The 27932-nt window shown below is 41.0% G+C and overlaps 2 protein-coding genes across 17 annotated transcripts in view; one reads left to right on the top strand and one right to left on the bottom strand.

Annotated features, from left to right (window-relative positions):
- The first annotated feature begins 8647 nt into the window (after positions 1–8647).
- Positions 8648–27932, top strand: part of LOC143267330 (disks large homolog 5-like) — an 85532-nt gene continuing 66247 nt past the window's right edge. For 2 of the 13 annotated variants that reach the window (XM_076544754.1, XM_076544757.1), the window contains exon 1: positions 8648–8995. The gene's annotated coding sequence lies outside the window, so the exon portion shown is untranslated. Of the gene's footprint in view, positions 8996–27524; positions 27883–27932 lie in introns of those variants that run through there. The other 11 variants (XM_076544767.1, XM_076544764.1, XM_076544756.1 and 8 more) reach the window with 11 other exon arrangements.
- LOC143267338 (ribonuclease P protein subunit p29-like) lies at positions 9554–27709 on the bottom strand. 4 transcript variants are annotated; one of them, XR_013042339.1, is made up of 4 exons: positions 27461–27709; positions 24829–24881; positions 12741–12842; positions 9554–10775 (listed from the first exon to the last, which is right to left on the bottom strand). XR_013042339.1 is itself a non-coding variant. In XM_076544800.1 (4 exons), the coding sequence occupies exons 1-3, from the start codon at positions 27465–27467 to the stop codon at positions 23059–23061; spliced, it is 252 nt and encodes an 83-aa protein (XP_076400915.1). In that variant the 5' UTR covers positions 27468–27709; the 3' UTR covers positions 18408–20606; positions 23028–23058. The 4 variants fall into 4 exon arrangements, 1 of the variants encoding a protein (XP_076400915.1); XM_076544800.1 differs by lacking the exons at positions 9554–10775; positions 12741–12842 and adding exons at positions 18408–20606; positions 23028–23250; XR_013042340.1 differs by lacking the exon at positions 24829–24881 and having other exon boundaries at positions 12747–12842.

The raw sequence follows: 27932 nt of genomic DNA on the forward strand, positions 1-27932 counted from the left end.
TATTAGAGGCTGGACCCCAATAGTCCCCGATACCTGGCATTTTCAAATAAAGTTAAAAGATGACTTTTATATGTACTCATAACAAATGCTTAACTACCTCATCTTTCCTATGAAATACACCATGAGGCAAAATGTACATTAGCTTTCAGATAACAGATGCTACCTACCACTGTATGTAAACTTTATATTAGTTATTAAGCTTCTCTATAAAGAGATAAGATGTAAAATAATATGCTGGTGTAATATAGTAAATTGCCTGGCGTGACTTCCGTTTAAAATATTTTATCCTATTTTATAATAATATTCTGAAAATCTAGAAAGCATGGCTTAGGCAGTGGTTTTCAATTCATGGGCCACAGACCCTTTGGGAGAGTGGAAGGAAACTTTCACAGAAGTTGCATGTCAGATATCCTGCATATCAGATTTAAGGTTATGATTTATAATAGCATCGAAATTAAAGTTATGAAGTAGCAACAAAGTAATTTTATGGTTCAGGCATCACCATGACATGAGGAACTGTATTAACAGGTTGCAGTGTTAGGAGTGTTGAGAACCGCTGGCTTAAGGAGAGGAGGGTTTATCCTGCTGTGAATTCAGGTGAGTTCAGTTCCTGGTTGACTTGGGCAGATCATCATAATAGGAATATATGGTGGATGGGAGCTGTTTACCTCATGGCTGCCAGGAAGCAGAGACATAGAGACAGGAAGGGAACAGACAGGACAAGATAGAACCCCGATTACCTCTCTCCCCGGGGAGCTACTTCCTCCAGCTAAAGACTGCTTCCCAGCATCTTAGGAACCTCTCCACAGGGTTGTCTGGTGCTTTGAATAGTTGTCCTCCAGCTGCTGGTCCAACCTCGGGAGTTTGGGGACTATTAGGAGGGACTTCCCTAGGAGAAGTAGGTCCCTACAGCTGAGCCTCTGAGCAATAAAGCCTAGCCTAGGCCTACTTCAGGACTAGCTCCTTGAGCCTATGGGCAGCTTCCTGGTCTGCTGCCATGGCAGCTGCCATGGAAACAGCCTCAGCCTCCCACTCCACAGACTGAGCTTCCCCACATGCCTTCTCCACTGTGATAGAGTGAGGCCTAATAAAACCTTCCTCTCCCAATTGTTTCTGTCAGGTATCATGGTGAAGCCATAAAAAACAAGGAACTAATTTAGTAATTGACCTCATTACCCTGAAATCTCCAGGCTCAGACTGCTTCACAGGTAAATTCTAAACTCTGTTAAACTGTAGAGAAGAGATGGCTTCCTTTTAAAATGAGACTACGTGGCTACGTGGCTCTAGCTGGCCTAGGAATCACTACGTACACCAGGCTGGACTTAACATTACAGTCATCCTCTTGCCTCTGCCAACTATGTGCTGGGGTTACAGGCTGGAACCATTGTGCCCTGCTCTGTATTGTCTTTTCAATGAAAGCTGTTCCCAAACAGAAAAGAAAACAGTGCCTCAACTCTGTTTTTTTTTTTTTTTTTTGTTGTTGTTGTTTTTGTTTTTTTTTTTGTTTTTCAAGACAGGGTTTCAATGTGTAGCTCTGGTTCTCCTAGAACACACTATGTAGAGCAGGCTGGCCTAGAACTCAAAAATCTGCCTGACTCTTCTTCCTAAGTGCTGTGATTAAAGGGGTATGCCACCATGCCTGACTCTGCATCTACTTCTTTTGAGCCTCAGTTAGCCTCGCTTACAAAATCAAGAAAACCAAATGAAGTTACAGGCCCACTTTCACTTGCACCCATTTGCCAACAAATGTACTAAATGTAACCCATTTCCAGTATTGGAAGCTTTATTTGGAGACAAGAGATATCCAGTTGGGTTTCTGTCTTCTTGATTTTTTGTATTTTTTTCCATTTTGGCTGTTTCATCTACATCCCTCATATATGTATATATTTTAGAGTGGTTCTACTCTATTAGGCTTCTATAAGATCCCTCAAATGGCCCTTAATTTTACCTCTCTCTCCCTATATTTCTTCATTTACCCCTCTTCTGTGTCCCTCCACATTTGACCATGCTGTTTCACACTCCATTACTCATTCATCCATAGCAATCTATTTCATTCCCTCTTTATGGAGATCTGTCCCTCCCTGTGATTCCCTAATTCTATACCTAACCTGTGGTTATACTGATATATCTTTGACTCAATAGCTAATACCCATATATAAGTGACAACATACCATATTTATATTTCTGTGTCTGGGTTAGCTCACTCAGGATGACTTTTTCTAACTCCATCCATTTGCCTGCAAATTGCATGGTTTTCTTTCTTTTTTTCTTTTTTAACTGCTTAGTAATAGCCCATCTCTGTAAGTGAACCACATTTTCTTTAGACATTTATCTGTTGAGGGACACCTAGGATGTCTCCAATTTCTGGCTATTATAAATAGAGCAGCAATGAACACGGTTGAGAAGGTAAGTGTCTCTGTGGTAGGTGAAGAATCCTTTGGGTATATGCCAAGAGAGGCATAGCTGGGTCTTGATCGATTCCTAGCTTCCCAAGAAACAGCCACACCTATTTCCAAAGTGGCTGTACAAGTTTGCATTCCCACTGGCAATGGATGAGTGTTTCCCATATTCCACATCCTGTCAACATTAGATGTCATTTATTTTATTAATCTTATCTGTTCTGACTCATGTAACATGAAGTCTCAAAGTAGTTTTGATTTGTGTTGCCCTGATGACTAAGGATACTGAACATTTTTTAAGTGTTTTGCAGACACAAGAATTTCCTCTACTGACAATTGTGTTTAGTTCTGTAACTCATTTTTAATTGTCATTCATTTTCCTGATATTCAGTTTTTCTTAGTTCTTTACATATTTTGGATATTAGCCCTCTATTGGATAAATAGTTGATAAAAATCCTTTCCCCAGCCATGTGTTAGTGGTGCATGCCTTTAATCCCAGCACTTGGGAGGCATAGCCAGGAAGATCTCTGTGAGTTCAAGGACAGTCTGGTCTACAGCACAAGATCCAGACAGGCACCAAAAGTACACACAGAAAACCTGCCTCAAAAAACAAAAACAATCCTTTTCCCATTTTTTAGGCTTCCATTTGGAATAAAACATTATTAGTGGCAGAATAGATAATGCTCCATGGTTGATCCCACAAGTGGACAGACACATTAGAGTTAACAGAATTCAATAAAGCTATTTAATAAATTATTTCTATATAATAATCCATTCTTTACATTAATAATTTAATGAATATACTTCAATGTATTTTCACTTATTCTTTGAGAATTTCATAGAATGCATTTTGATCATATTCACCCCAAACTCCTCTCAGTAATTCATCCAAATCTGCCCAACATCTGTGATGCCCAACTTTGTATCTTCATCATTAAATTACGTTTAAATAACCCCAGTGGCAGGCTCTTGAAGAAAGCTGCCTCTCCCTCTTCCAGAAGCCATTGTTCATCCTTAGGTCATCAGTCAAGAGAAGGGGCTCAAGCACCCTTCCCACTCTATTGTAGCAGGAATCTTAACAATTCTTATTAATAAAATCAAACCAGAGGCCAGTTATTGAGGAGAATGCTGGTAGATCAGATGCAGAACAAGCCACAGCTATCTCACCTTGCCAATTCCTCAGCTGGTCCTGTTTCCTCACACTGGAGGCCTCTGAGTCCTCATCCAGAATGGGTCTCAGCTGAATTGCTGTTCAAAAGCCTGAATGCTTATCCAGCCAAATGCTTAACTAGCTAAATGCTTCTAGTTTCTGGTTTCCATGCCTTATATATCCTTCTGCTTTCTACCACCACTCCCTGGGATTAAAGGCTCACTTTCTGGGATTAAAGGCGTGAGTCACCATGCTTGGCTGAATCCTTGAACACATGGATTTCTGCCTCTGGAATTCTAGGATTAAAGGCGTGTGCTACCACTGCTTTTCCTTTATGTTTAATATTGTGGCTGCTCTGTCTCTGACCCTAGATAAGTTTATTAGTATGCACAATATTTGGGGGAATACAATACCATGTTTGAAAGTTTACTGGCTTGATATTGTATAAGTGACCACAGGTGCTGTGGGTCATAAGGTCCTGTCATGGCCAGAAGACACTGTTTGCTCTAATTCTCCCTGACCTCTGGCTCCTATAATCTTTCTGCCCCACTTTTCATGATGGTCTTTTAGCCTTGTGGAAAGAGTATGATACAGGTGTCCCATTAAATATGGCTGAAATCAGTGAAATAAACAGAAAAATATAAAGATAGAGTGAAACAAAGAGTCAATTCTTTGAAAACACTAACAAGATGGACACACCTTTAGCCAAATTAACCAATAGGAAGAGGAGGATGAAAATAATAAAACACAGGAGGAAAAAGGAGACATGGAGGGAATTCAAACCTTAAGAATCTCCATTCCACCAAATTGGCAATTTTTTTCAAAATATTGATGAATTTCTAGATGTCTGTGACCCACCAAAATTATATCAAGATAATGTGAATAATTTAAATAGTCTCATACTAATTAATGATATAGAAGCAGTAATTAAAAATGGCCCAACAAAAAGAAGCCTAGACCAGGACAGAATCAGTGTAGAATTGAACCAAACATTTAAAGGACAACTAATACTCCTGAGAATATCCAATAAAATAAAAAATGAAGGATCTCTTCCAAATTCTTCTTTATGCCAGGAATACCCCAATGTTGAGAGAGGGAGACAGATAGATACATAGATAGGTAAGAAAGTAAATAAATAGGTAAATGATAGATAGATAAATAGATAGATAGATTTAAAGAGGGAAAAGTAGGGAGCATGCCATATTAGACAGAAATACGTCGTATGAAATTAAAAAATAAAAAATACTTCAGTAGAGTTATGTGAGCAGTCTGTGAGATTGGTAGACTGGGTATTGCAACAGATGCAGTGCCCACAAACTTTGTATTTGTAGAAAAAAGAGGCTACAGACAACATAGAAAAGGATGGGTTATCAGAGCATGCTCTGAGAATATGTCAAATGTTCTAGTTAGCTTTCTGTTGCTCTGATAAAAGCCCAAAAGCCAATCTGGGAAAGTAAAGTGTTTATTAACCTCACAGGTTACAGTCCATCATCAAGGGAAGCCAAGGCAAGATCCCAAGGCAGGGACTTGAAACCACAGAGGAATGCTGCTCACTGTTCTGCTCAGCTACCTTTCCTCTATGGCCCAGGCTCACATGCCTGGAAATGCCACTACCTACAGAGTACTGAGCCCTCCTTCATCAATTAGCAATCAAGAAAATGCCAAAGGAGCATACCTACAAGCTAGTCTGAGGAAGTCAAATGCTCACTACATGTTAAGTAGACAGCCAAGATTAGCCATTACAGCAAGCCATAAAAGGGAAAATATTAATCTCAGCTTACTGCAAAGAACATTGACCCTCTATGAATAGAATTCTATGTCCAACGTGAATAATTTCAAAGAATTTATATTGGAAAATGTAACTCTCTCTAAAATAAGTGACAATCACACAAGCCACAAAGGAAAATTTGGTAAATTTGCCCATTGAAGCCCCTTTTGGAGGCTGCAGGGTGGTCATGGGGATTGGCTGTTGGCTGCCAGCACCTTTGGCCATCCTTGCAGTGTTTTGGTGGAAGAGTTCCCATCAGAAGTTCTACCCCTTATAAGCTTATGTTCTAAAGAAATGGATGAGGCCATTCTGCTTGATGATTTGGAGAAGGCTGTATCCCATTTTCAGATCCATAGATTTTGAAAACTTCTAAAGCAGCACCAGGCACAAGCCCAGTGTTCTTGGTGGCACACACTGAAGTGCCCATGCTCATCATGTTAGTGTCAGTGGTGAGCTCTGTAACATGATTTAACTTTGGAGTATGATTTGTTTCCTGTTGCTGCTGTCTCCAAATCCTGCCTCTTTAACCACCAGAGAAACTTCAAACTCAATAAATCGTTTTTGCTTAGAAAACAATAGGAGGCTAGTAGCTGTTGTTTACAATGAAGACCCCACAGATGTCTTCCCAGGGTTCTCCTATCTTCAGTAGGAGTTTTTTCCTTTCTCAGAATGCATGGATTAAGCAAGATGTGGCCTGTAGGAGTTCAAGTCCAAATTCACAGGCTCTTTCTGACACCCCACTCTTTCTTTCAGGTCCAGTGTGTTTGCTTTCTTCCTATTTCTTTAAGGAAGGAGTACCCATTTTCTGCCTTTTGGACCCTTTTACAACACAGTTCCTACAAGACATAACATAATTATTTGAATTCCAAATCTTCAGTTACAGAGATTGACTGAATTCTTTTGTAACTGGATTTCTAGTTGATCCCTCCTACCCAAGAATGCACAGAGTGGTATTTCATCCTATATTAGCCATCCATGGTCATAAAAAGGCCACTGAACTGCCACACCAACTCCAGTGTCGTCCGTATGACATGAAAAGTTATGTCAATAATAGCGGACAGGAGATACATGTCCCACGGGACTAAGCTCCCTGGAGGTCCCTGGCAGAGTGCCCGTGTTATGCCTCCTTCTCGAAGGAGACGTGCTTCACAGATCATGAGCTCCCTGGGCTATGGGTTCTGCATAACTGCTTTTCTGATAATGGTCTAATTAATCTATAAAACACAGCCAAAATTAATGAATGCTTGGGTTGTGAACTATGGAGGAAAGGGGAAGCTGGACATGGAACTTATTTAGATATAGCAGAATTCCTTAAAGACCTCAAGCCTCAAGTTTCTAGATAATAGAAATTATAATATTTCAGGCACTTCTAGGGAATGAACACTCACCCACTAGGAATCCTTTAGGAATCCCAACTAAAGTGATTTATGGCAGAAAACATGGCCCCTCTGTTGAGGAAGTTCAGCATGGAAAACTTAAGGACTACAACAGAACCCCTTCCCCTTACAGGTGTAAAAGTACAAGAGTCCATATTCCAGCAGGTAAAAAGGTTTTATATTAGAAGAGATATATGGTAAAGAATGGAAGAAAGACTTAGGGAGGATCTGCAGCATCCAAATTGGCTAAGTGGGTCATGAGAACCAAAAAAGTAAAAATGAATAATAAACTAGTGAGCAGCTGAGATAAAGATGAAGGACACAGCTGCAAGAAGCCTACACAAGTCTAGGAACTGTACTAAGTTTAAAAAACACAGACTGTTCTTTGGGTCATAAAGTTCTTGCGAGTGAAGAGATATGTCTAGTGCCGATTAATAATTATATGCTTACTGTTTTAAAAGATGATGTAATTGAATTATTGCCAAGCTCTTGTTGTTCCCTGTATGACTTGATAGTTTTCTGTATATAAACTACTGATTTGCAGAAGTAAAATTGCAGCAGATTCAAACCACTTTTGAGTGAGTTGTCTGTCTGTCAGTTGCCGAATCCTTGCCTTCCTGACTACCCAAGCCCTGATTCTCCTACGGTCGTGGTACTCCCGGTGGGCCAGTCCGTGGCACTGAACATCATCATGTCATGAGATCTACAGGAGGTCCAGATGTGAGTTTGGATCATCATCCCTCTTTCTTTTCACTCTCTGGTCAATTGCTCATGAATATCAGTGAAGAAGAGAACACAACTGTGATGACTGTTCTTGTTGTCAGTGTGACTACATCTAAGGTCAACTAACACCCAGAAAATAGAGCGCACAGCTGTCAGCCATTTCTACTTCATTTGAAGTAGGAAGATCTTTTTCTAGTCTGGATCTTTGGGGTAGGAAGTCACACCTTTAATTCAGATCTTTAATCCAGATGTAATCGGGACCATGCTTTCTGCTGGAAGCCTATAGAAAGACCTGGAAGAAGGAAGTTTTTCCTCTTTCTCTGCTTCTTCTACCTTCTTAGCACATCCATTTCTTCACTGGCATTAGACCTTACTTTTTGAGATTACAGCATAGACTGCAGACAGCTGAGATATCCAGACTTGTAGACTGAGCAACTACTGGATTCTTTGACTTTCTATCCATAGCCAGCCATTGTTGGATTAGCCACAGTACAGCTTGTAAGTAATTATAACAAATCTCTTTTCAATATATATAGAGATTCATTTTATCACTTATGTTGTGCTACAGAGCCCTAACACACGTGTATGTAGAGAGGACATTCTACAACAGTTTGTGTCTCATAAGAGTCTCGGCTCACTTACAAATTACCAATGGCCACCTTCCCTTAACCTTAGCCTTCTCTAGGCACTTGTTTACTTCAAGGGACACAGTCCTCCTCCTCCACATCATCCTGACTAATTTCTTGGAATGCTTTATTTCTTCTATTATTGGGTATGGGTATTAGAATGGGGTTGGAGCCCATTTTTAGGTTTCATAGTGGTTATAATCAGCAGATCTGCATAGAGAGGATGATTGGACCATGGGCCTGAGTGCAGGTGTCTGAGATGGTCTGCACTCGGGGGAGGTCTTTTGTTCCACCCCTTGGCTTTCCTTTAAATAACCTAGGGCAGAGACACTCAGCTCCTCTCCAGGCTATCCTGTATTTTCTATCTGTTTCTCCCACCTCTAAACTTCTAAGTAATATTTACTAATGTTCCTACTGAAGAGTATTCTGGGGAAATATGGGGTAATGAGTAGCCTCCCCATAGGATGGGAAGGGCCAACTATTGTCAGTGTTTATAAATGAGCTTCCAACTCCTCATGGGTGAAGTAGTGAAAAGATTCTAATGAAGCAGAAAGAAATCTATTGCTTTGGAAGGAGGAGGAGCTGAATGGCTTCCCCTGTGTCACAGCAGAGATTCCTGGAAAGAAACATCAGCTTCTGGTCAGTTCATGAAGAATTAGCAAGGAAGCAAAGGCTGTGCCCCATGACATCAGCAGTCTCTTCTCTGGAATTCTACTGTATCCTGGAGAGCTCTTGGAATCCCCTGTGATGTCACTAGTGTTGTAGCAACACCACGTGAGCTTAGGACATTAGTTCACTGCTGTAAGGTTCACCTACAGAGATGTGGTCAAGACTGAGGCGTCTAGTTGAGAGAGAGAATACACGGCATGGAGAGACCAGAGTGAGAAAGAAAGAAGCAGGCCCTAGGTCTCACTGGAAAACATGGAGAAATCTCTGGTCCTGGGGAAGACACAGTGAGTTCAGGAGGGGCTGGGCAGCTTTCTGGATGTGATGGGCTTGAGCCTTCCAGAGCTGGGGCTCAAGAGCTGGGTACTTGTGGAAAGGAATAGGCCTATCCTGCTCTGGGTTTCTAAGGAGCAGACCCAGATCAAGGATCCATGATGGTTAGTTTGGCAGATTCAGGAATTGACAAGGCTTTACCTGCTTTGCTGTGTACCATCTGCTTTCACTCTGAGTGGGGAGGCGGCACAGAAAAAGTAATGAGATTTCTGTATCTTAACTGTGATCCCTCCCCCACACACTGGTGTAGATGTAACCAACCATCTTATTAAAATAAGAAACACAGAACCAATGAAAAAGAGAAAGCTGAGAGGTCAGAGCTCAGAGCTAAAATTTTACCTCCTGCAGTGTTCCTACCTCCCCAAAAGAGAGCTCCTTTCTGTATGTCTGTCTTTAAATAGTCTTTCTGTTCTGCCTTCTCATTGGTTGTAAACCCAAACACATGACTGCCTTGTCACTGCCTGTAAGTACAGCCCTTCAGGTCTTAAAGGCATATGTCTCCAATGCTGGCTATATCCCTGAACACACAGAGATCTACCTAGCTCTTCTACCAAGTGCTGGGATTAAACACGTGTGCCGCCACCACCACCATGCCCTTGCTATGGCTCTAATAGCTCTGACCCCTGGGTTACTTTATTTATTAACATACAATTAAAAACATATTTCAGTACAAATAAAATGTTACCATATTTCCCCTTTTCTATTTTAATAAAAAGAAAAAAGGCAAAACGTTATAACTAACAAAAGAAAAACTATTTACAAAAGTACAATAACTATATACAATATATACAAGTAACAAATACCTAGCGATGTCTAGTTTATTTGTATTTGACAAATCAGAGAAAATAATTCCCTTATCTATCCTATTTTGGTAAGTCCAAAATGTATCTAATTCACTTTCTATTCTAATTAATCTTCAACTATAACTAACTAACCTTCAACTCTCTCAGAGACCCAAGAAGGAAATAATATTAGCTAACAAAAATAAAAACAGGAAGTGCATGCAAGCAACTTCAAAAAAATTTGTGAGTTGACAGAAACAGCCAGCTGCCTGGACAGTCATTTGAGGTTTCTCCGCAGTGTTTGGGCATCATCTTCAGCCTATAGGCTTAGTGTATCTGGCAGACTCATTTGTGAAGTAGGATGTACACAAGGTCAACAGTTCAACCTCACATTGGGTGAGAGCAGTCCATGTACCAGAAACACCTGAATTCCACTAGTGTCATGTCATGATTCAGGATTTTAAATTCTGGAAATTGTTGACGGTTTTTTAATTCAGCTGTCCATTCTTCTTGGCTGTGTATATAGCGCTTCATCTCAGCATCCCCTTCTTCTCCACATCCCTCTATTAAATGCCAGTCTACTACTGAGAGGCGTGAGCATTCAGCTGCTGTTCCATTGCACAACAGAAGCCATCGGCCCACTGCCTGTTCAGCTGCCTTTGAAGAAAAGGGCACTGTACCTTTTCTGGATTGCGAAGGCCACTTCAGGGATGGGGCCATATTGTCCTGGCCTCAGAAGATGCCTTTTGATAAAGTCATAACCACACTTCTTTTGGCAACAATCAGTAGTCCTTTGTTTCGTGTCCTGTCTGTCCATTTTGTCCTGTTGATTCGAGGATACTTTGTTGTCCAGTAGCTAACTTTTGCTACAATGAAATTTAACTCCATATGCAGTTTCTTCAATGCCCATATTTTCTCTGAAGTAGATTGGTACTGCCAGGAGCCAACATGTCTCAAAAAAGAAAAATTTCTAAGTTATTAAAACATTTTAAATGGCATATTCTGTAGATCTCTGAAGGGTTTGAAGATGACCTGTCTAAAATATATCTGTTCAATTTTTAAAACATATCTAGGCCGGGCGGTGGTGGCGCACGCCTTTAATCCCAGCACTCGGGAGGCAGAGGCAGGCGGATCTCTGTGAGTTCGAGGCCAGCCTGGGCTACCAAGTGAGCTCCAGGAAAGGCGCAAAGCTACACAGAGAAACCCTGTCTCGAAAAACCAAAAAAAAAAAAAAAAACATATCTAATATGACTACAAGTTCTATTGTAATGTCTAACTACTAACTTTCATTTCTTTATATCCTAATAGTTGGTAATAATAACATTCAAGTATCAGAAAATTACATTACATTGTTAAATGAATGGTATAAATACAATTAGAAATATACATACAGCATTTTCTAACAATATCTATTTCAAATTTGTATACAATATAAAACAATCCAATCCAATGTAAAGTATTTAAAACTAGTAATTGTCTTTTCTTTCTTTTTTTTAAACAAGAACCTTAAATCTAATCTCTTTTGTTTAGCCTTTTTCCTAACCCTTGACAACAACTTGTAACAGACCCCCCTAAACAATGAAAATTATCCCAGAACCAAAACCCATTAAAAAGAACAAAAAACCACCCGCCCCACACCACATCTTTGGGAATGTGGGCTTCCTATTCTTAAAATTGCTTCCTGTTGGGTATGGGCGAAGTTATCATTATCCTGAAAGAAAAATTTTAGGTTAATTGTCAAATTCTAGGAAAGGTAACTATATCCTTCATTATCCAGTCTGTGTATAATGCCAAAGTTCAGGGTTTATCTCAAGTCCTTATTCAAGTAGTCTTTGAGACTGGATCATCTCAGCTAGTCATCTCAAAATTGCTCTGAGCACCTTGTAGTTCAAAGCTGATCTGTATATGATGTTTGTCAGCTTAATGATATTATTATTATCCACGTGGAATTGTTGTGTTGTGGGGCCCCATATTCTTTCTGGAGACTTCAGTTGATGTTAGGCCTGGCCGTGATTTCCTGCAGAAAACTGATAAGAGACTCGAACACAAAGACATATATATATATATATATATATATATATATATATATGCAGCTAATTGAAGCCTTTTTTCTAGAATTAGTTAGTACTCTATATGACCATTCATATCTTAACAACGTTTAAAATGTATATATGTCTATTTATATATTAATCTTGTAAATTTTGATATAAAATGTATACTTTAAGAAAAGTTTACATGAAAGTTTACAGCAGTGTGTTGCTAATAGTAGAAAAGTTAAAACAACTCAAATAGCTATCAAATACTGGAGAGAAATAAAATGTGGCTTATTCATACAATAGAATATTATTAAGACATAAAAATGAATGAGAAACTGACAGATTAAATGACTTTGGTGAACCTTCATAATTTCATTTGTAGATCTTTCCATTTCTAATTTATAAATACATTTGGGGTTATGAATTATAAATGTACTGCCTCCTGTCAACATTGTATACTTCTATTTGATGATTTCTGTGTCAAACATTATATGGAAATGTTTCCAAGTATTTTCTGTATTAACTGTGAATGAATAGAACAAAATAAATTGCCTGTGATGGAAAAAAAAAGAAAAGTTTAAAGAATCAGAATAGAATCAAAGAGTTGAGATTAGTAATAGAATAGTCCCTTAATTAATTTGGCTTTTGTCCTGTCCCACAGCAGATGATGGCTCTTTTATTCTGGCATGATACAGGGACTTTGCAATTTCCTTTTAACAACATGCTTGAGTTTAAAGAAGGAGAGAACCATTCTCCAACTCCAAAGTCAGCTTTAAATTTTAATTGAACTGGGACTATTAGAAGACCAACAGTGTTAAATCTTTAGAGAAAAGCAGAAACAAACATTTAGGAAGACATAAAATTTTTTAGATAATATATACCCATACAGCGTTTCACTCTGTTTCCTGGGATAGATGATTTGTCCCTTTTCTCCAGTTGTCACATTTGTCTTGTGTTCTTCAGATTCCTTAACCTTCATTCTCCTAAAAGACAAAAACAAAAACCTTTCTCCAAGACTAATTTTGGGGGTGTTCTTTTTTGGCAAGTTAATATCTGATTAAATGAAAAGGCATGTGTTACTGGTACAATTTAGTTTAAATTGGATGTTCATGCTGGTTGATGAACTATCACCTCCTCTAATTAAGAGGTTTCTCTTGTTCAAATCGAACCTTTATCAATTTTGATGGTACCCACAGCTTATCTTCTCCTGTAGAAACAAAAGCAAAACCTTGTCCCCAATGTAATGCATACCCTGGTTTCCATTCTGAGGTCAGCACATCCTTACAGTATATAGGCTGATTTAATTCTGTAGTTTTTTCTATTATCCAATGTCTCTCTACAGCTGTTGTTCCTTTCTCATTGGCATTCAGAAAATTCAAAGTTAATAGAGCATTATGCAGTCTATTTCTGGGGGGTTTTGTTACCCCTTTCTGTTTATTTAGCATATCCTTTAGAGTTCTGTTTTATCTTTCTATAACTTCTTGACCTGTAGGATTATGTGGTATACCTGTAATATGTTTTATATTGTAATAAGCAAAAAACTGTTTCATTTTAACAGAGACATATGACAGAGCATTGCCAGTTTTGATTTGTGCAGGTATACCCATGATGGCCATAACTTCTAGCAAATGAGTGATTACAGAATCAGCTTTTTCAGAACTCAAAGCAGTTGCCCATTGAAATCCTGAATAAGTATCGATGGTGTGGTGTACATATTTCAATTTTCCAAATTCTGCAAAGTGAAACACGGCCATCTGTCAGATTTCATTCCTCTGAGTACCCTTTGGATTACATCCTCCTGGTAATGGCATTTGATTTCAGAAGGAACATGTAGGACATTTCTTTAATATTTTTTTGGCTTGTTGCCAGGTTATGGAAAAATCCTATATATATTTATTTATTTTACAATACCATTCAGTTCTACATATCAGCCATGGGTTCCCCTATTCTCCCCCTTCCACAGCCTCCCCTTACCCCCATTCTACCCCCATTCCCACCTCCTCCAGGGCAAATCCTCCCCCGAGGACTGAATCAACCTGGTAGACTCAGTCCAGGCAGGTCCAGTCCCTTCCTCCCAGGCTGAGACAAGCGTCCCTGCATAAGCTCCAGGTTTCAAACAGCCAACTCATGCAATGAGCACAGGACTTGGTCCCACTGCCTAGTTGCCTCCCAAACTGATCAAGCCAATCAACTGGCTCACCTATTTAGAGGGCCTGATTCAGCTGGGGGCCCCTCAGCCTTTGGTTCATAGTTCATGTATTTCCATTCATTTGGCTATTTTTTTCAATAATTGAGGAAAATTGAAATTTATTATAAGCCACAGTCGTCCTAGGGACCTCCATGGTATATATATATAGCCTCTATGGTTCTATGGGTTGTGGTCTGATTGTTCTTTATTTTATATCTAGAATCCACCTATGAGTGAGTACATACCATGACTGTCTTTCTGGGTTTGGGTTACCTCACTCAGGATGATTTTTTCTAGTTCCATCCATTTGCCTGCAAATTTCATGCTTTCATTGTTTTTCTCTGCTGAGTAGTACTCCATTGTGTATATGTACCACATTTTTTTCATCCATTCTTCCGTTGATGGGCATCTAGGTTGTTTCCAGGTTCTGGCTATTACAAATAGTGCTGCTATGAACATAGCTGAGCACGTATCTTTATGGTATGAATCAGCATTCCTTGGGTATATGCCCAAGAGTGGGATGGCTGGGTCTTGAGGTAGTTCGATTCCTAATTTTCTGAAAAACTGCCATACTGATTTCCACAGTGGTTGTACAAGTTTACATTCCCACCAACAGTGGAGGAGTGTTCCCTTTGCTCCATATCCTCTCCAACATTGGCTGTCATTGGTGTTTTTGATCATAGCCATTCTGACAGGCTGTCTCGCTCACATAATAAAATGTCAAGACTGTTGAGTATACTGCTACAGAGAAGGCACAGATTTTATGTACATTCACAACTCTCCAATGATATGCGTACACATGCACAGAAGGGAAATCTTATCATGTACTGCAATTCACCACAAAATTTCTTCAGACTGAGGAGTTCTAGGTTCCAGAGGAAAGAGTATTTCTATGGTTTTTTTGAATAGAATGATTGGGTGTTTACAATTCCCATTTACACCTTTGTGGTTTTGCAGGAGATTAATGTAGTTTCAGGTGCAGCTGTAACTGTTACAGTCTGACTCTTTGCTGGCCTTCCTTTGGCATTGTTTCTGTTGCTGTTGGAGAGAGCTGTCATTGTTTAGGCTGCTGAGACTCAGTGGCTGCTGTTGTGGCGACATGGCCGGCTGGTACTCAGAAATGGATCATGCACAAAGCAGTCCATCCAAAGCTCAGGGATTGTCCTGCCAGTAGGAGCCCAATGGAATTGAGAGCTAGAGCAGTAGGGTAGAATAGTGTAGCATGGCTTTCTATTCCAAAATCAAGTGAACATCCCATTGTGATGTTTTAGCATTGATTATCTCAGATGGATGGAGACCTTAGAAAGTAATTGAACAGATTAATTCAGTGATAGACAGGTCTGTGGCTGTGAAGCTTAACTGTACATAGTAGAAGGAGCCATGGAGGTTCATGAAAACTTGACTTGTCATTCTAGACATTACTTGAATTTGAACACCAGGTCCATTGGAAAATGGTCTTTCTTGATGCCAGGGAATAGAAGTGGAGAGTTAACTGAAAGTAGGGTGCTTCCAAGTATTGCTTCCACAGGAAACACCAATAAGTTGGTGGGTATAGTGTGAAGTATTCTACTCTCTCTCTATTTCTGTATGGAGTCACTTTAAACACCAACCCAAGGTCTGTCACATATCCCATCTATACTATTCCAAGGAAATGAACATTTTACTGCATTGCGCATCAGTATAGATTGCAGTATTTTTTCAGGAATATTTATGTTACCTGATCTTCCTGTCCAATAACAGAGCAATGGATAAGGAATATGTGATGTCTACACACAACAGAACCATTTCAGCTAAAGTGATGAGTGTAGTCAAGGTGATTGCAGGGGAGTTCTTTTAACTCGTGATAATCATATTATACCATATGTATCCAGTCCAAGACAAATATCTCCTGATGCTGTCTCTATGAATGGATGCTCGATTACACATACCTACATGGTTCCATTCCTGACATTGAAGGTAATGCTGTTGAGCATATGAAGCATGCCTAAGATTTTTGGTGAGAGTTAAGGAATGGGTAGGCCTTGGTCATAAAGATACTGGGCTCAGTATACAATATATAGTTTTAAAAGAACATGTTCAATGAATAGTACAATGAGAATTAATGACATTGAGGATTCAGTACAAGTACAACATTGTCTGAATTACTTTAATGCCAAAAATGCTTCCTGAGTTTCTTTAATAAGAATTATTTTACAAGACCCTTAGTTTCAATACATAAAGCTTAAAATAATAATGTCAAGGTCAAAAGATATCCATTCAAATGTGTTTCTACTGCTCCTAAGATGTAAAGTGAAGCATAGTAATCTCATGGCAGTGTGCAAATCTGTAATTAAAACCACACACAGAGAGTGATAAAACCAGAGGCCTCCCTAAGCCATTGATTTCCATCATTCTGTTGTACCCAAATTTGTCCCTGTGAGGATCATTGCATACAGGTAGTAGGATCTTTTCATGCTGGGTTTGTTAACATTTTCTAGATGGGTGAGTCTGGACATAGCCCTTTTTAGAATGTACACCTTTGGGCCTACACATTAGTTGCAGGTTAGATATTGTGAAGAAAGTTATACCATGAAACTCTATTTACAGGCTGAATACAATTCCTCTATAAAAATCAGATGCCCGAATTCATCGAAGTAAAAAAGCAATCATAACTTTAACATAAAAGCACTAAATATCCAAAATAGTATTATCACATCTCATAGGAGGTTAGTGATTCATAGGTATTATAGCAAGTATAGCTTACAACTGAAACAAGGTTGATTGCCAGGAAAAAAAATGAATCTGAGTTAAGTTCCATTTGGAAATACATGTGGTTTAGTCTTTTTGGTTTTAGGTATGTACCAAAAATGCACCAAGGAGTACACATGGACCCTTCATCAAGTCATGCACTAAAACGTGGTTATCCACCTGTACAGAAATAACCTGGATTCCACATGGCTTCTTGCTGCATTCCTTTAGTCTCTGCACTCTTGAAGCAGGGGCTGAGGAAGAGGCAGAGGTGGAGGCAGAAGGGGAGGGTGTGATTGACATGGATACAGAGGCAGAAGGGAAGGCAGGCAGCTCTTTCTGAGTTCAATGTTTGATTGTTTGATTTAGCCAGGTCCAGGATAGGCTGGGCTATGGGGAGGGTCCTTTTCTCAAGAAACTAAATATGAGTTAGTAAGTAAATGAATTCTGTTTACTACGATTAAACCTGGACAAAGATAATTACTGCCCAATGTCCCAGAGGCCAAAGTGTAATAAACTCTGATACTGTTAAAGCACAGAGTAGCACAAAGAGTTGAAGGTTCAGAAGATTCCAGGTTTCTTCTCACCCTTCTTCCACAGTGAATGACAGACCTTCACAGACTCCAGCATGTGCTAACTGAGGTGGGTTTGAAGCTTGTTAAATCTATCATGGCTGAGCTCCAGTAATTCCTGCTTCCTTGTGTTGTTAAGGACAGTGAATTGATGGCTTCAGCTCCTTCAGCTTTCTTGGAGTTATTTCTCTAGTTTTCTTGATCTTGTATTTTATGATTCCTAGGTCTGCTGGGCCTGCAGAATGTGGCTTTCTGACCTTAGCCCTCCATTTGCTGGGCCATGTTATCAATATTCCCTTCTCTGGCCACAGCACTGACCCCACCTTCTCTCCCTATATCATGTCCTGATAAAGGATTCTGAACAGAGAAGCTATGTGAAGAAGATTAGAGCTTTTTTCTTCCATCTTCCTCAACTGGTTTAAGGATGTGCTGAATACACCTTAACTTTACTGGGTCTGATCACTCCTGATGACCATGGAGTCTTTGTATAGGGTGACTGTGGAAACCTGGAATTGGTTTAGTTCAGAGAGGGAGTTGAGCAGTTGGGGAGGTGAACTTCTGCCACTAGTGTTGTCATGTCTGCAAAGTTCATGCTGGAGGCCAAAACATTGTGCATGTCCCAGGCTCATCCTGACCAAGACTGCTGCTTTCCCTGCTGGCATTGTCACAAGCAAGCTCCTGCTCTAGGCTCCCTGGGTTAGTGAAGTACAAGGGATGTTTCATGTTGGGGTGTGCTAAAGAGAGGAGAGATAGGTCTTGGCTTTCTTTCGTGCACTCATAGGCATCCAGAGGCATTGACAGATTTGCTGCCATCTCATGCAGGTTGTCATTCTCTGTTTGTTCCAGGCATGGAGCTTATGGCAATGCCAGGATTTTTGAAGGTTGTGGATTGGGGCAGTTAATGACTTGTCCCCAAGTGTGGTAAGAGCAGGAATGTGTTTACTGTAACAGTTCACTGTAACTCCTACAGGAAACATACCAAGTTCAAAGACTTTTATTTTATTTGAAAATAAAAGTCAAAGGGAATAATTACTTTTACCTTAAATAAACAATACCAGTGATTTATAGTATGTAGTTTATTCATATTACACATATTTTAGTTTGGCAACATGAACAGTAGCATAGGTATGAAGAAACCATCAAAGCCTCCTATATATTCTTACTCAAGGTTGATATAACTGACTTTTGTTTCTTCAGTCACTTTTAGTGTCTTTTACAAGTACAGAAACTCTGTCTGACATTTTTATATATAAATCCTTGCATCTACCAATTAATCTCCTTAACTCCATATGTACCTACATATCTACACATACACCCAGATCTTTAAATCCAATGTGTACATGTATATGTGTCTCTATATCTCCCTTTCTCTATGTTGAATAGTAATGAGTTCCAAAGTCTAGGCCAGACCTTACATGACATAGCCAAAATATCTGGAAATTTCCATATCCTTCTCCCTCTGAAGGAAGAGCTGCGGTTTTCCCAGAGAGGTGTACTTGGCAGCATTCTCTCTCTCCTGTTGAGCTCGCCTCTTCATGGCCTCCCTCTCTGGCCTCTGCTCTTCTGTGATGGACTGTGAGATGACTGGCCCTGGAATGTGGACATTCCTCCATGGAATTGGTTGGTGGCTGAAGTCTTGCAGTAGATGTTGGATTTGAGGTTTGGGAGGTGATGGGGCCTTTTTCCTGTCAGTAGAGGCAAGCTCCCTCTGTAGTGAAGGGTGAGATGATGCCCTGTAGGATACTGGCCTACAGCCAGCTTGCTGAGGCCCAGTGCAAGACTGGATGGGGTTGGTTATGTTAGCTTGTGTGGCACTGGTCACAATAGGCAGAACAGGATTCAATACACAAAACTGCAGAGTACCCTGATTAAGAGAAGGACCTAAGCAAAGGCACCTGATGTGCTAGTCACACAAAGCCAGCCACGTACACTGAAAACTTTTACTCTGACTGGATGGGAAGCTGCTAAAGAAGAGGCGAATGGCAGCCGGTAGTCTGACGTCTGATAACAGCCCTCATTTTGGGAATTTCATGTGGTATGCATGTGGAAAAAAACAGTATGTGAGCTGGGGAAGGGGGAGGAAAAGCTTCCATACCAACATGAGGGAGCTGGAGGTAAGTTAGATTCAAAAACAAGGTATTAAATGACTTGAGGTGCACGATTACGAATGAGGTGATGCGTGTGTTTCTAGGTTTCTAGGCTGAACAAATTGTATACAGAGATGTGTCATTTTTGGAGATGAGGAATTCAAGTCACAGAGAGCTGACCTAAATGGAGACCAAGGGTTCTGTGTTAGATAGGTAGTTTGAGGTACCTCCTGGATGTCCAGGTGGCTGTTGGGTGCAATGAGGTGAATGAGGCTGGCAATCACAGGAAAGGTCTGCACTGGTGATGGCACACTGGAAACCATGATGAGAGAGAATCTGCCCCCAAGAGTCTCAGCTAGGTTCCAACAGTGTGAGCCAATGACATGCAGAGAGCACTTAGTGTGTTTAACAAACTCTCAGGATGGGTCAGGTCACAACCATCTTAGATCTTCACTGTTTGTAACTTAGAGATAACTCAGGGATACCAAGTGAAAGATGACAGGCAGAATACTGCCACTGAATAACATTGCCCAGATGAACATATGCTCTCATAGAAATTACCTGAGATAATAGCACCATGAAGATTTGCCTTTATGTGCTTGGCCTGAATCATCTGTGGCTGCCTAGGTGGTGAAGTGAGCCCACAAAGACGCGTTAGTAACAAAGCAAGCAGGATCACAAACACCCACAGCCAGATGGTTTCTCAGGCTGCATCTCTAGTGTTCTCAAGACTTGGGGTCTAATCCCATGGCAGGCTTCAGAAATTAACTCACATGTCTGGCTTGAGCCCATTGCATAAGTCACGGATGTACTGCTTCCAGAGTTAATGCAGAGGGAGGAAGAGACTGTATCTGTCATAAAGTCAGGAACAGGTACAAAGTCAGACACATGAGCTTGGGATTTCCAGTGTTCAGGAAGACAGCTGGGCTCAGGGCTGAGAATGAGCATGAGGGAGCACTGGAGACTGCCTGTAAGCCCCAGGATCCAATGACAATGTGGCCAAGGCCGAGTGCATTTCCCTTCTTGAACCTCAGTTTCTTCCCTGGCAGAACCTGCTCAAGGCTAAATTTCTGCTTTTGAGAAGGGAAGAGGGGGCCCTTTGCTTTGATTCTCTTCATGCTGGCCAGTTGTAGATGTGAGGGTGGAGCCCCTGGCTCAGACCAGGAATAGGATCTGAAAGTGGAGATAACATCAGCTGTAAAAATCCAGGTGCTGTTCACTCAATCTCCTTTTCCTAAGAGAAACTGTGGTATATTGGATGTGTGTTCATGGGGGCTCAAAGAAAGAAGGCACAGAGCAGTCTAGGAATGATTTTAGACTTTATCACATTCAGAGGGGGTCCATCTCTCTGAACTGAAACACTGTAGATAAGCAAAAGACCCTTTTATTGTTATGCAATTCACAACTTTAGCAAGTCAATTCCATATACCTCTTCTATAAGCCCCTCAAAGGGACAATGCCAAATGCAAATTCTCAGTAAAGGAATACTACAGTTTTCTGGGTTGTCCCTGAACCAAGTTTTCATAGGCTTTGAACTCCTAGCAAACTCTCAGATAAGACTTCAAACAGGAGATAATGGAGACAGGAGGTAGCAATCACAAAAGGCAGATCAAAGCTAGGTGCTGACACTCAGGAATCAAACCAGCTGGAGTTCTGCAGAAATTCTCCCAACATATCCCCGTATTTACATGCAACAATTAATTATTTTGGAGGTTATGTAGCTTCACAGCAAATACAGCCTTTTCTCTATCTTTCTGTTTTACAATCTATGTAAGTAAATCAAAACACATCTTAAAGCCAATAAGGTTACTGTTGCTAGCAAAAGAATAACCCTTGCTAAAACAAGAAACCTATTAAAGTTATGTACATGGTTCAATGAGGCTATAGTATCTGCAAGGCTTTCCATAACATCCATTCTTGTCATATCAGGTAACATTTAACAATTCTTAATTTCTTGCTGTAAATCATAAATCATTTGAGAAGAGTTAGGGTGACCCATCAAATACATTTTTATCTTTTCCCAACCATACTTGCTTTCATTAAACTTTAAAGGAGTAATACATAACATTCCAATCACATTTTAACTTTATTTGCTCCTTTGATAGTTCTAACTGATCTCTCAACAATATACCAGCTTGTCTCAAATCAGGTAATTCATTAAGAATATTAAGAAGAATACATCAAATGGTTGGATTGATTATTGCAGTTATTATGGGAATTATTGCATTGAATGCATTGAATGCTACTGGTGCAAAGCCAGAGTGGTGCTTCATAAAAAAAAATTCCAACTACTGAGTTTGTTAGAAACTGGCATAAGCATTCTACAGAACTTTGGACTTAACAAAATGAAATAGATAATGAGATAATTAATGAATGGAAAGAGGGCACAGAGCCTTCTAAGTATGATTTTTAGACTTTTCCACCTTCAGAGGGGGTCCATCTCTCTGGACTGAAACATTGTAGATAAGCAAAGGGCCCTTTTATTGTTATACAATTAATACCTTTAGGAAGTCAATTCCATATACCAAAACATCTTATCTAAGCCTCTCCAAAGCCTCTCCAAAGGGACTATGCCAACTGCAAATTCTCAGTAAAGGAATAGCACAGTTTTCTGGATTGTCCCTAAACCAAGTTTTCATAGGTTTTGAACTCCTAGCAAACACTCAGATGAGACTTCAAACAGGAGGTGATGGAGACAAGATGTAGCAATCACAAAAAGCAGATCAAAGCTAGGTGCTAACACTCAGGAAACAAAGCAGCTGCAGCTCTGCAGGAATTCACCCAACAAGACACAAAAACAATTAACGTCAACCTTGTTGAACCCACTGACATAGGAGGTTACGGTGCAGATTTGCAAAGCAGTTCCTTGTGTAAAGTAGTGGGATTGTAGGGAAAGGGAAGGGAGAGGACCAAAGTTTTTCTCTGAGGTTGTTACCATTTGTCTTGGTGCCCTTTCACACAAAGCCAGGGTAGGGAGTCAAGAACACCAGGCTCAAACCTGAAACAAGAACTTTTTCAAGAACCCCAGGGAGACAGTCCCAGGGTAAAGTGACACTCTCATGCCTTCTGGGACATGGAAGGCTATGTGTTTATAGCGTGTTGTACAAAGCCTATAAATAGTGGCTGTACACACAAACTCAGAACTGTCTTAAGGGAGCCATCCTCCCAGAAGAAAGTCATATGTTCCTTTCAGAAACTTCAGACATGTGTAGGCAGTACCTCTCCTTGGCAGTAACCTTTGAGTGGGTGATTCTGTCTAGTGATATTAAAAGCTATAGGAAAGTCCATATTAAAGAATATCAGTTCCTCTTTTCTAGAAAGCCAAGACAGTCTATGACTATGGGTAACAGACTCACTTATTAGTGAGCCTAGGAGAGACACTATAAGATGAAAGTTCTCAGGCTCACCAATGCCTGACTTTTAGATGCCAAGCCAAGACAATAAAAATTGGTAGGGGGAGGCCGCCTAGGAGGGAAGCCCCTGAGACTAAGGGGGCAGAGCTGCCTAGTGAGTCCCTGGAATCACCAGTCTACACCCTGACCAGAAAGACTAGGCAATGATGAGTGGCAAGACCTTTAGGAAAGATGGGGGTACCTCTGTTGCTCTGGGTTAATGTCAAAGAGCCTCATGTCTCTCCTCTGTTTGGCAGTGAGGCCTTTGGATTTCTTCTGCTGTTGCTTTGGCTTCTGACGAGTGAAGTATTCCAGACCACAGCCTTGCTTTGCAGATGGCTCTCACAGTCTTGCTGGCTCCAGTGAGGCATGCTTTGCTTCAGGAAGGCCCTCACAAAGGCCCCAGGCCGCTGGCTCCCCAGCTCCTGCTCAGAGACAGGTGGTGTGGTTTACTGTTCTGCTCTCAGACTCCAGGGCCCTCAGACCCCATTCTTGAGAGCCACCAGCTTTGATGATCTTGGCTACAAATCCCTTGTCTTCCAAGTGTTTGCTACACACAACTGCCAAGATGTAAAATAACACTCACATGCTAACTGTGACACTGTCCTACACTGTAGCCAGGTCAAACACTGACTTCCTGTCCTGTTTCTCTGAGGTTACTCTATTGAGCATTCAAAATCCTTTGTAATGCAAGGCTTCTCTAATCCGCATGATACAGGTTATTTAATAAGTCATGACCACAAGACTAGCTTGAAGTGGAAGGGAGCTGGGGTTGTTAGGGAAATGAGCCATTCCAGAACTAGGGGAAATTGCCTGGGGGTTCCAGGCAGGTCAAGGAGGAGGAAATCTGATACTGAGCACCACAGTCCCCTTTCCTTGCTTTTCAGCCTTGTGGCCTCCATGTGGCTGCTCTTGGAGAGGTCTGCTCCAGTCCTCCTTGAGGCAGAAAGCATGAAGGGCATCTCGGTGTCTACTCACTCTTATCCACAGGACTGTAATACCCCTGGCAAGAGAGGGTGAAACCATTTCACTGTTGCACCCAGTCCTGAGACACTCTAGTTTCAGCACCTCTCAAGTTGGGGCAGCAACATTCTATTCTTCACTGGGCAGCAGGCATCTCACTCGGCTTTCATCTGCTGCAACCTGGGCAGTGCTCTTTCCTGAGGACCTACCTCTTGGCTGGACCATTTGCTGGGCTCTTTTTGAACTAACCAGACAGTAAAAACAAGTCTGAGGCTAACTGCCAACTTTATTTAGGTTAAACATATCAACAGTGGCCAATACCTTCTCTCTGCTAAAGCAGGGGGTAAAAAGAAAGAACACACAATCTTTGAGGTAGTTCAAAGTTGGGATGGCTAAACAATCTATCATCAATACCAGAACAATTTGCCTCTTTTAAACACATATGTGGTCTCTCTTTCATGGGGAAATAAAATCAAGGCCTTTTAAAATCTTGATTTCAAGGATATTCTCTCTCTTTTGCTTTTTTTGAGACAGGGTTTCTCTGTGTATCCCTAGATATCTTTGAACTCAAAGAACTGCCTGCCTCTGCCTCCCAAGAACTGGGATTAAAGGCATGTGCCACACAGCCTGGTGGGACAAGTACTCTTTATGAGCCACAGGTGATGCTTCTACCCAACTGACAAAGCATGCTGACAGACAGACAGACAGAATTTATAACATTCACTTATGAAATGGTCTGAGCACTGAACACAGAAACAAGAGCAAGTCAGGTTTCAGGTAGGCACAGGCTGTCATTCACCATGGAGAGGGAGATGACATGAAATCTAGAGTACTAGTCCCTCAGAGCTGCCTCTGATACCCTAAGAAAGGAGCCTGGCACAAGAAGATATCAGCACAAAAGACATCGATGGGGCCTAATATGCTGACTGTAAAGGTGAAGAGTAATCCATGGGAAAGGACAGCTAGACCAGTCTTAGAAGACATTGAACTTTCTTTGCTCTCAAGTCTACCGCTCCCAGCCCACCTTTGAAAGATTGTACCTGTACATAGTGCTCCTCGGCTTCTTTATGAGAAAAGGCATGGTAAATCACAGCTGGGGGATGAAAGACAAAAATAGAAGATTACTTCCTGTTAGGAATGAGTGTAATATCCAAGGCTCTTCTAAGTATGACCTACACTTATTTAGAGATGGAATACTTGGTTAGTATGAAAAGGCAAAGCTTTCTTGGATTATCCTGTAGCAGGAATCTTAAAAGTTCTTATTAATAAAATCAAACCCAAGGCCAGTTATTGGGGCCAATGCTGATAGATCAGAGAGACAGAACAAGTCACAGCTATCTCACCTGGCCAATTCCTCAGCTGGTCTTGTCTCCTCAGACTGGAAGCCTCTGAGTCCTCATCCAGAATGAATCTCAGCTAAACTGTGTTGCTCCATAGCCTGAAAGCTTAACCAGCCAAATGCTTAACCAGCCAAATGCTTAACCAGCCAAATGCTTCTAGTTTCAGGTCCTCACGCCTTATATATCTTTCTGCTTTCTACCACCACTCCCTGGGATTAAAGGCATGTGTCACCATGCTTGGCTATTTCCAGTATGGCTTTGAACTCACAGAGATCCAGAGGGATTTCTGTCTCTGGAATGCTAGGATTAAAGACATGTGCTATCACTGCCTAACTAGTGGCTTGTCTGTTCTCTGACCCCAGGTAAGTTTATTAAGGTACACAATATTTTGGGGAACACAATACCACCACATTATCCTTTTATTTTAGTCTGTAGTACTGGGGGATTAAACTCAGTGGGGTTTAATGCATGCCTGGCAAGTGCTTCACCATGGATCCATGTCCCTGGTCCTACTGAATGCTGCTTATTTACATATTTATTTAAAGACACAGTCTCACTTTGCATCCTAGGCTGACTTAGAATTTGCTATGTAGCTCACAATGGCTTACACCTTCAATACTCCTGTTTTAGGCTTCTAATTGCTAGTTGCTGGGATTACAGACAAGTACCACAACTATCTTAGATACTTCTTAATTCTTCCCTCTGGCCAGATTTGTCTTAGAAATACTTAGGATGAGGCTTAAAAGAGCACCTCTCAGAGCTTAATGTGTTTAAGAACCTTCGGGGATCTTATTAAAACATGGGGTTTTAGTTCCTACTCCAGACTCTGAAGGTTCAAAAAAACTTCTCATTGGATCACATTTAGAGTAGTTCTGATTTAAAATACAAGTTATAATTATACTTGGGCAGTTGCTCACTAAGGAATGAAGACACTAAAATTAAGGTGATGGTAATAGTTAGTGGGTGGTTGGTTTACACACTGTATTTTGATGATTACAAGAAGTTTAAAACAGATTTTTTGCTGTTTAGAATCAATAAAATTGGAATGTATCCGACAGACAAAATACAACAGTCTTTCTGCAAATTCTAAATATGACCAGCATGATGCCATAATCTCTCTAAACCTCCATGCTTCTGTTGCTTATTTGTTTGGAGGAAACCATCACGGTGGCACTGGGGGACAGAGTACAGTTGTAAATGTGGTAAGAAAGGGCAAACGACCAGAAAACGTAGCTCACACTACAACTGTGTGGTAGCGCACACAGTTGATCCCATCACTTCAGAGGGAGAGGCCAGCCTTGTTTACAGTCTGTTTCCAGCTCAGTCAGAAATATATAGTGTACCTTATCCCAACAGCAACAATAATAACAAAAAAACAAAAATCTACCTCTGTTCTCTTGTACTTCCCTGAGTACATGTTTGACCAAGCAAACAAACCAAGGAAGTTACCAGTTTTACATACAGAATCTAGTTCTCCCTTGAACTGCAAATTGAGACTCCAGTTTGTTTACTGAGATTAATGTGCAGGGCCTAGGACCCTAGGAATAACTTTTTTTTAACCTACCCCAGATGCCTAGAATCAGAGTTGGAAATCTTTCTGTAGAAGTACACTTGTAATAGCTCTGGTACACTCACTGCTTGTCAAGTAGTTGATTTAAAACAACACATATATACACTCATGGGTGTGTGTACACATTTATTTCAATCTCATTCATCTTTCTAAGAATTTTAAACATAGTTATTCCTAGTTATGTACAAAATAATACTGAAGTTGAGATATGCCAAGGCACTTGATCTCTGATGAAAGGACATGGCAAGAGTGTAAATCAACAGATCAGAGGCTTAATCTTTACAGTATCCTCTCTCCCCTCTTATACTGCTCCAGTGCTTGCTTCCCTTCATGGAACATCTCTTTTCTGCTCAAATACCAAAGCCTTAGGTTTGCAATACTGCACCTAAGAAGGTTTTCACATGACAAAGGGTGAAAAGCCAGGTGGTAGAGGGGAGCAGGTCCTGGCAGCAGTTATCTAGGCAGGTAGTGAGTAGGTCTGGCCAAGGCCTTGGATCCACCTCTTCCAGTTCCCCTGAGCAGCCCTAGCTCCCCTGGGGAGAACACACTCGATCCTGACATCTATTCCTAGCTTAGAGACTGTGTCCGGCCAGTTCACACTCTGCGCCTCGATTACTTTTGTGTACTATAAGTCAATAGTACACGGTTTCCCTGGAAACTGTCTTGGGACTCTGTTGCGACAGGTATCCCTGACTCAGCTTCCTGTTCCAGACCCTCTATACTGTCATCCCGGCCCAATTTCCTGTCTCTCACCCTGCTTACCCTTCATTGTCGAACGCTTCCGGAGCGCTTTGGTGACGTCTCCATCAGGTCTCACTCACTCTTTCCCTTTCTTCGCTTTGTTCAGCAGCTTTCAGCTACCAGGACTCTTTTTTGTTTATCTTTCCGCTGGAAAAATCCGTTGTGCCCAAGAAACAACGTGCGCACAGTACACAAACAGACTTATTCCAGGCGGCATCAATGGATATGTCCAGATTTCAGATACGGCGCCTTGCGTGACGCCATCGAAGCGTGATGGGCTCTGGCGGTGCATGCGCCTTGGGTTTAGCTCTGCTGCCGAGGGAGGGGCTAGCTAAGCTCCGGTTCTGTGGCTGGTGGAGTCTGTTATTTGTGGCCTCTTCAGTTTATGGCTCTCCTGGCGGGAACAGTCCAGTTGCGGGTCAGGATTAATGAAGTATAGAGAGGCAAGCTGTCATGGAGAGGATGCGAGGGAGATTGGGACTACGGAGGGCAG

The sequence above is a fragment of the Peromyscus maniculatus genome, chromosome 9 (assembly GCF_049852395.1).
Source record: "Peromyscus maniculatus bairdii isolate BWxNUB_F1_BW_parent chromosome 9, HU_Pman_BW_mat_3.1, whole genome shotgun sequence".
NCBI lineage: Eukaryota > Metazoa > Chordata > Mammalia > Rodentia > Cricetidae > Peromyscus > Peromyscus maniculatus.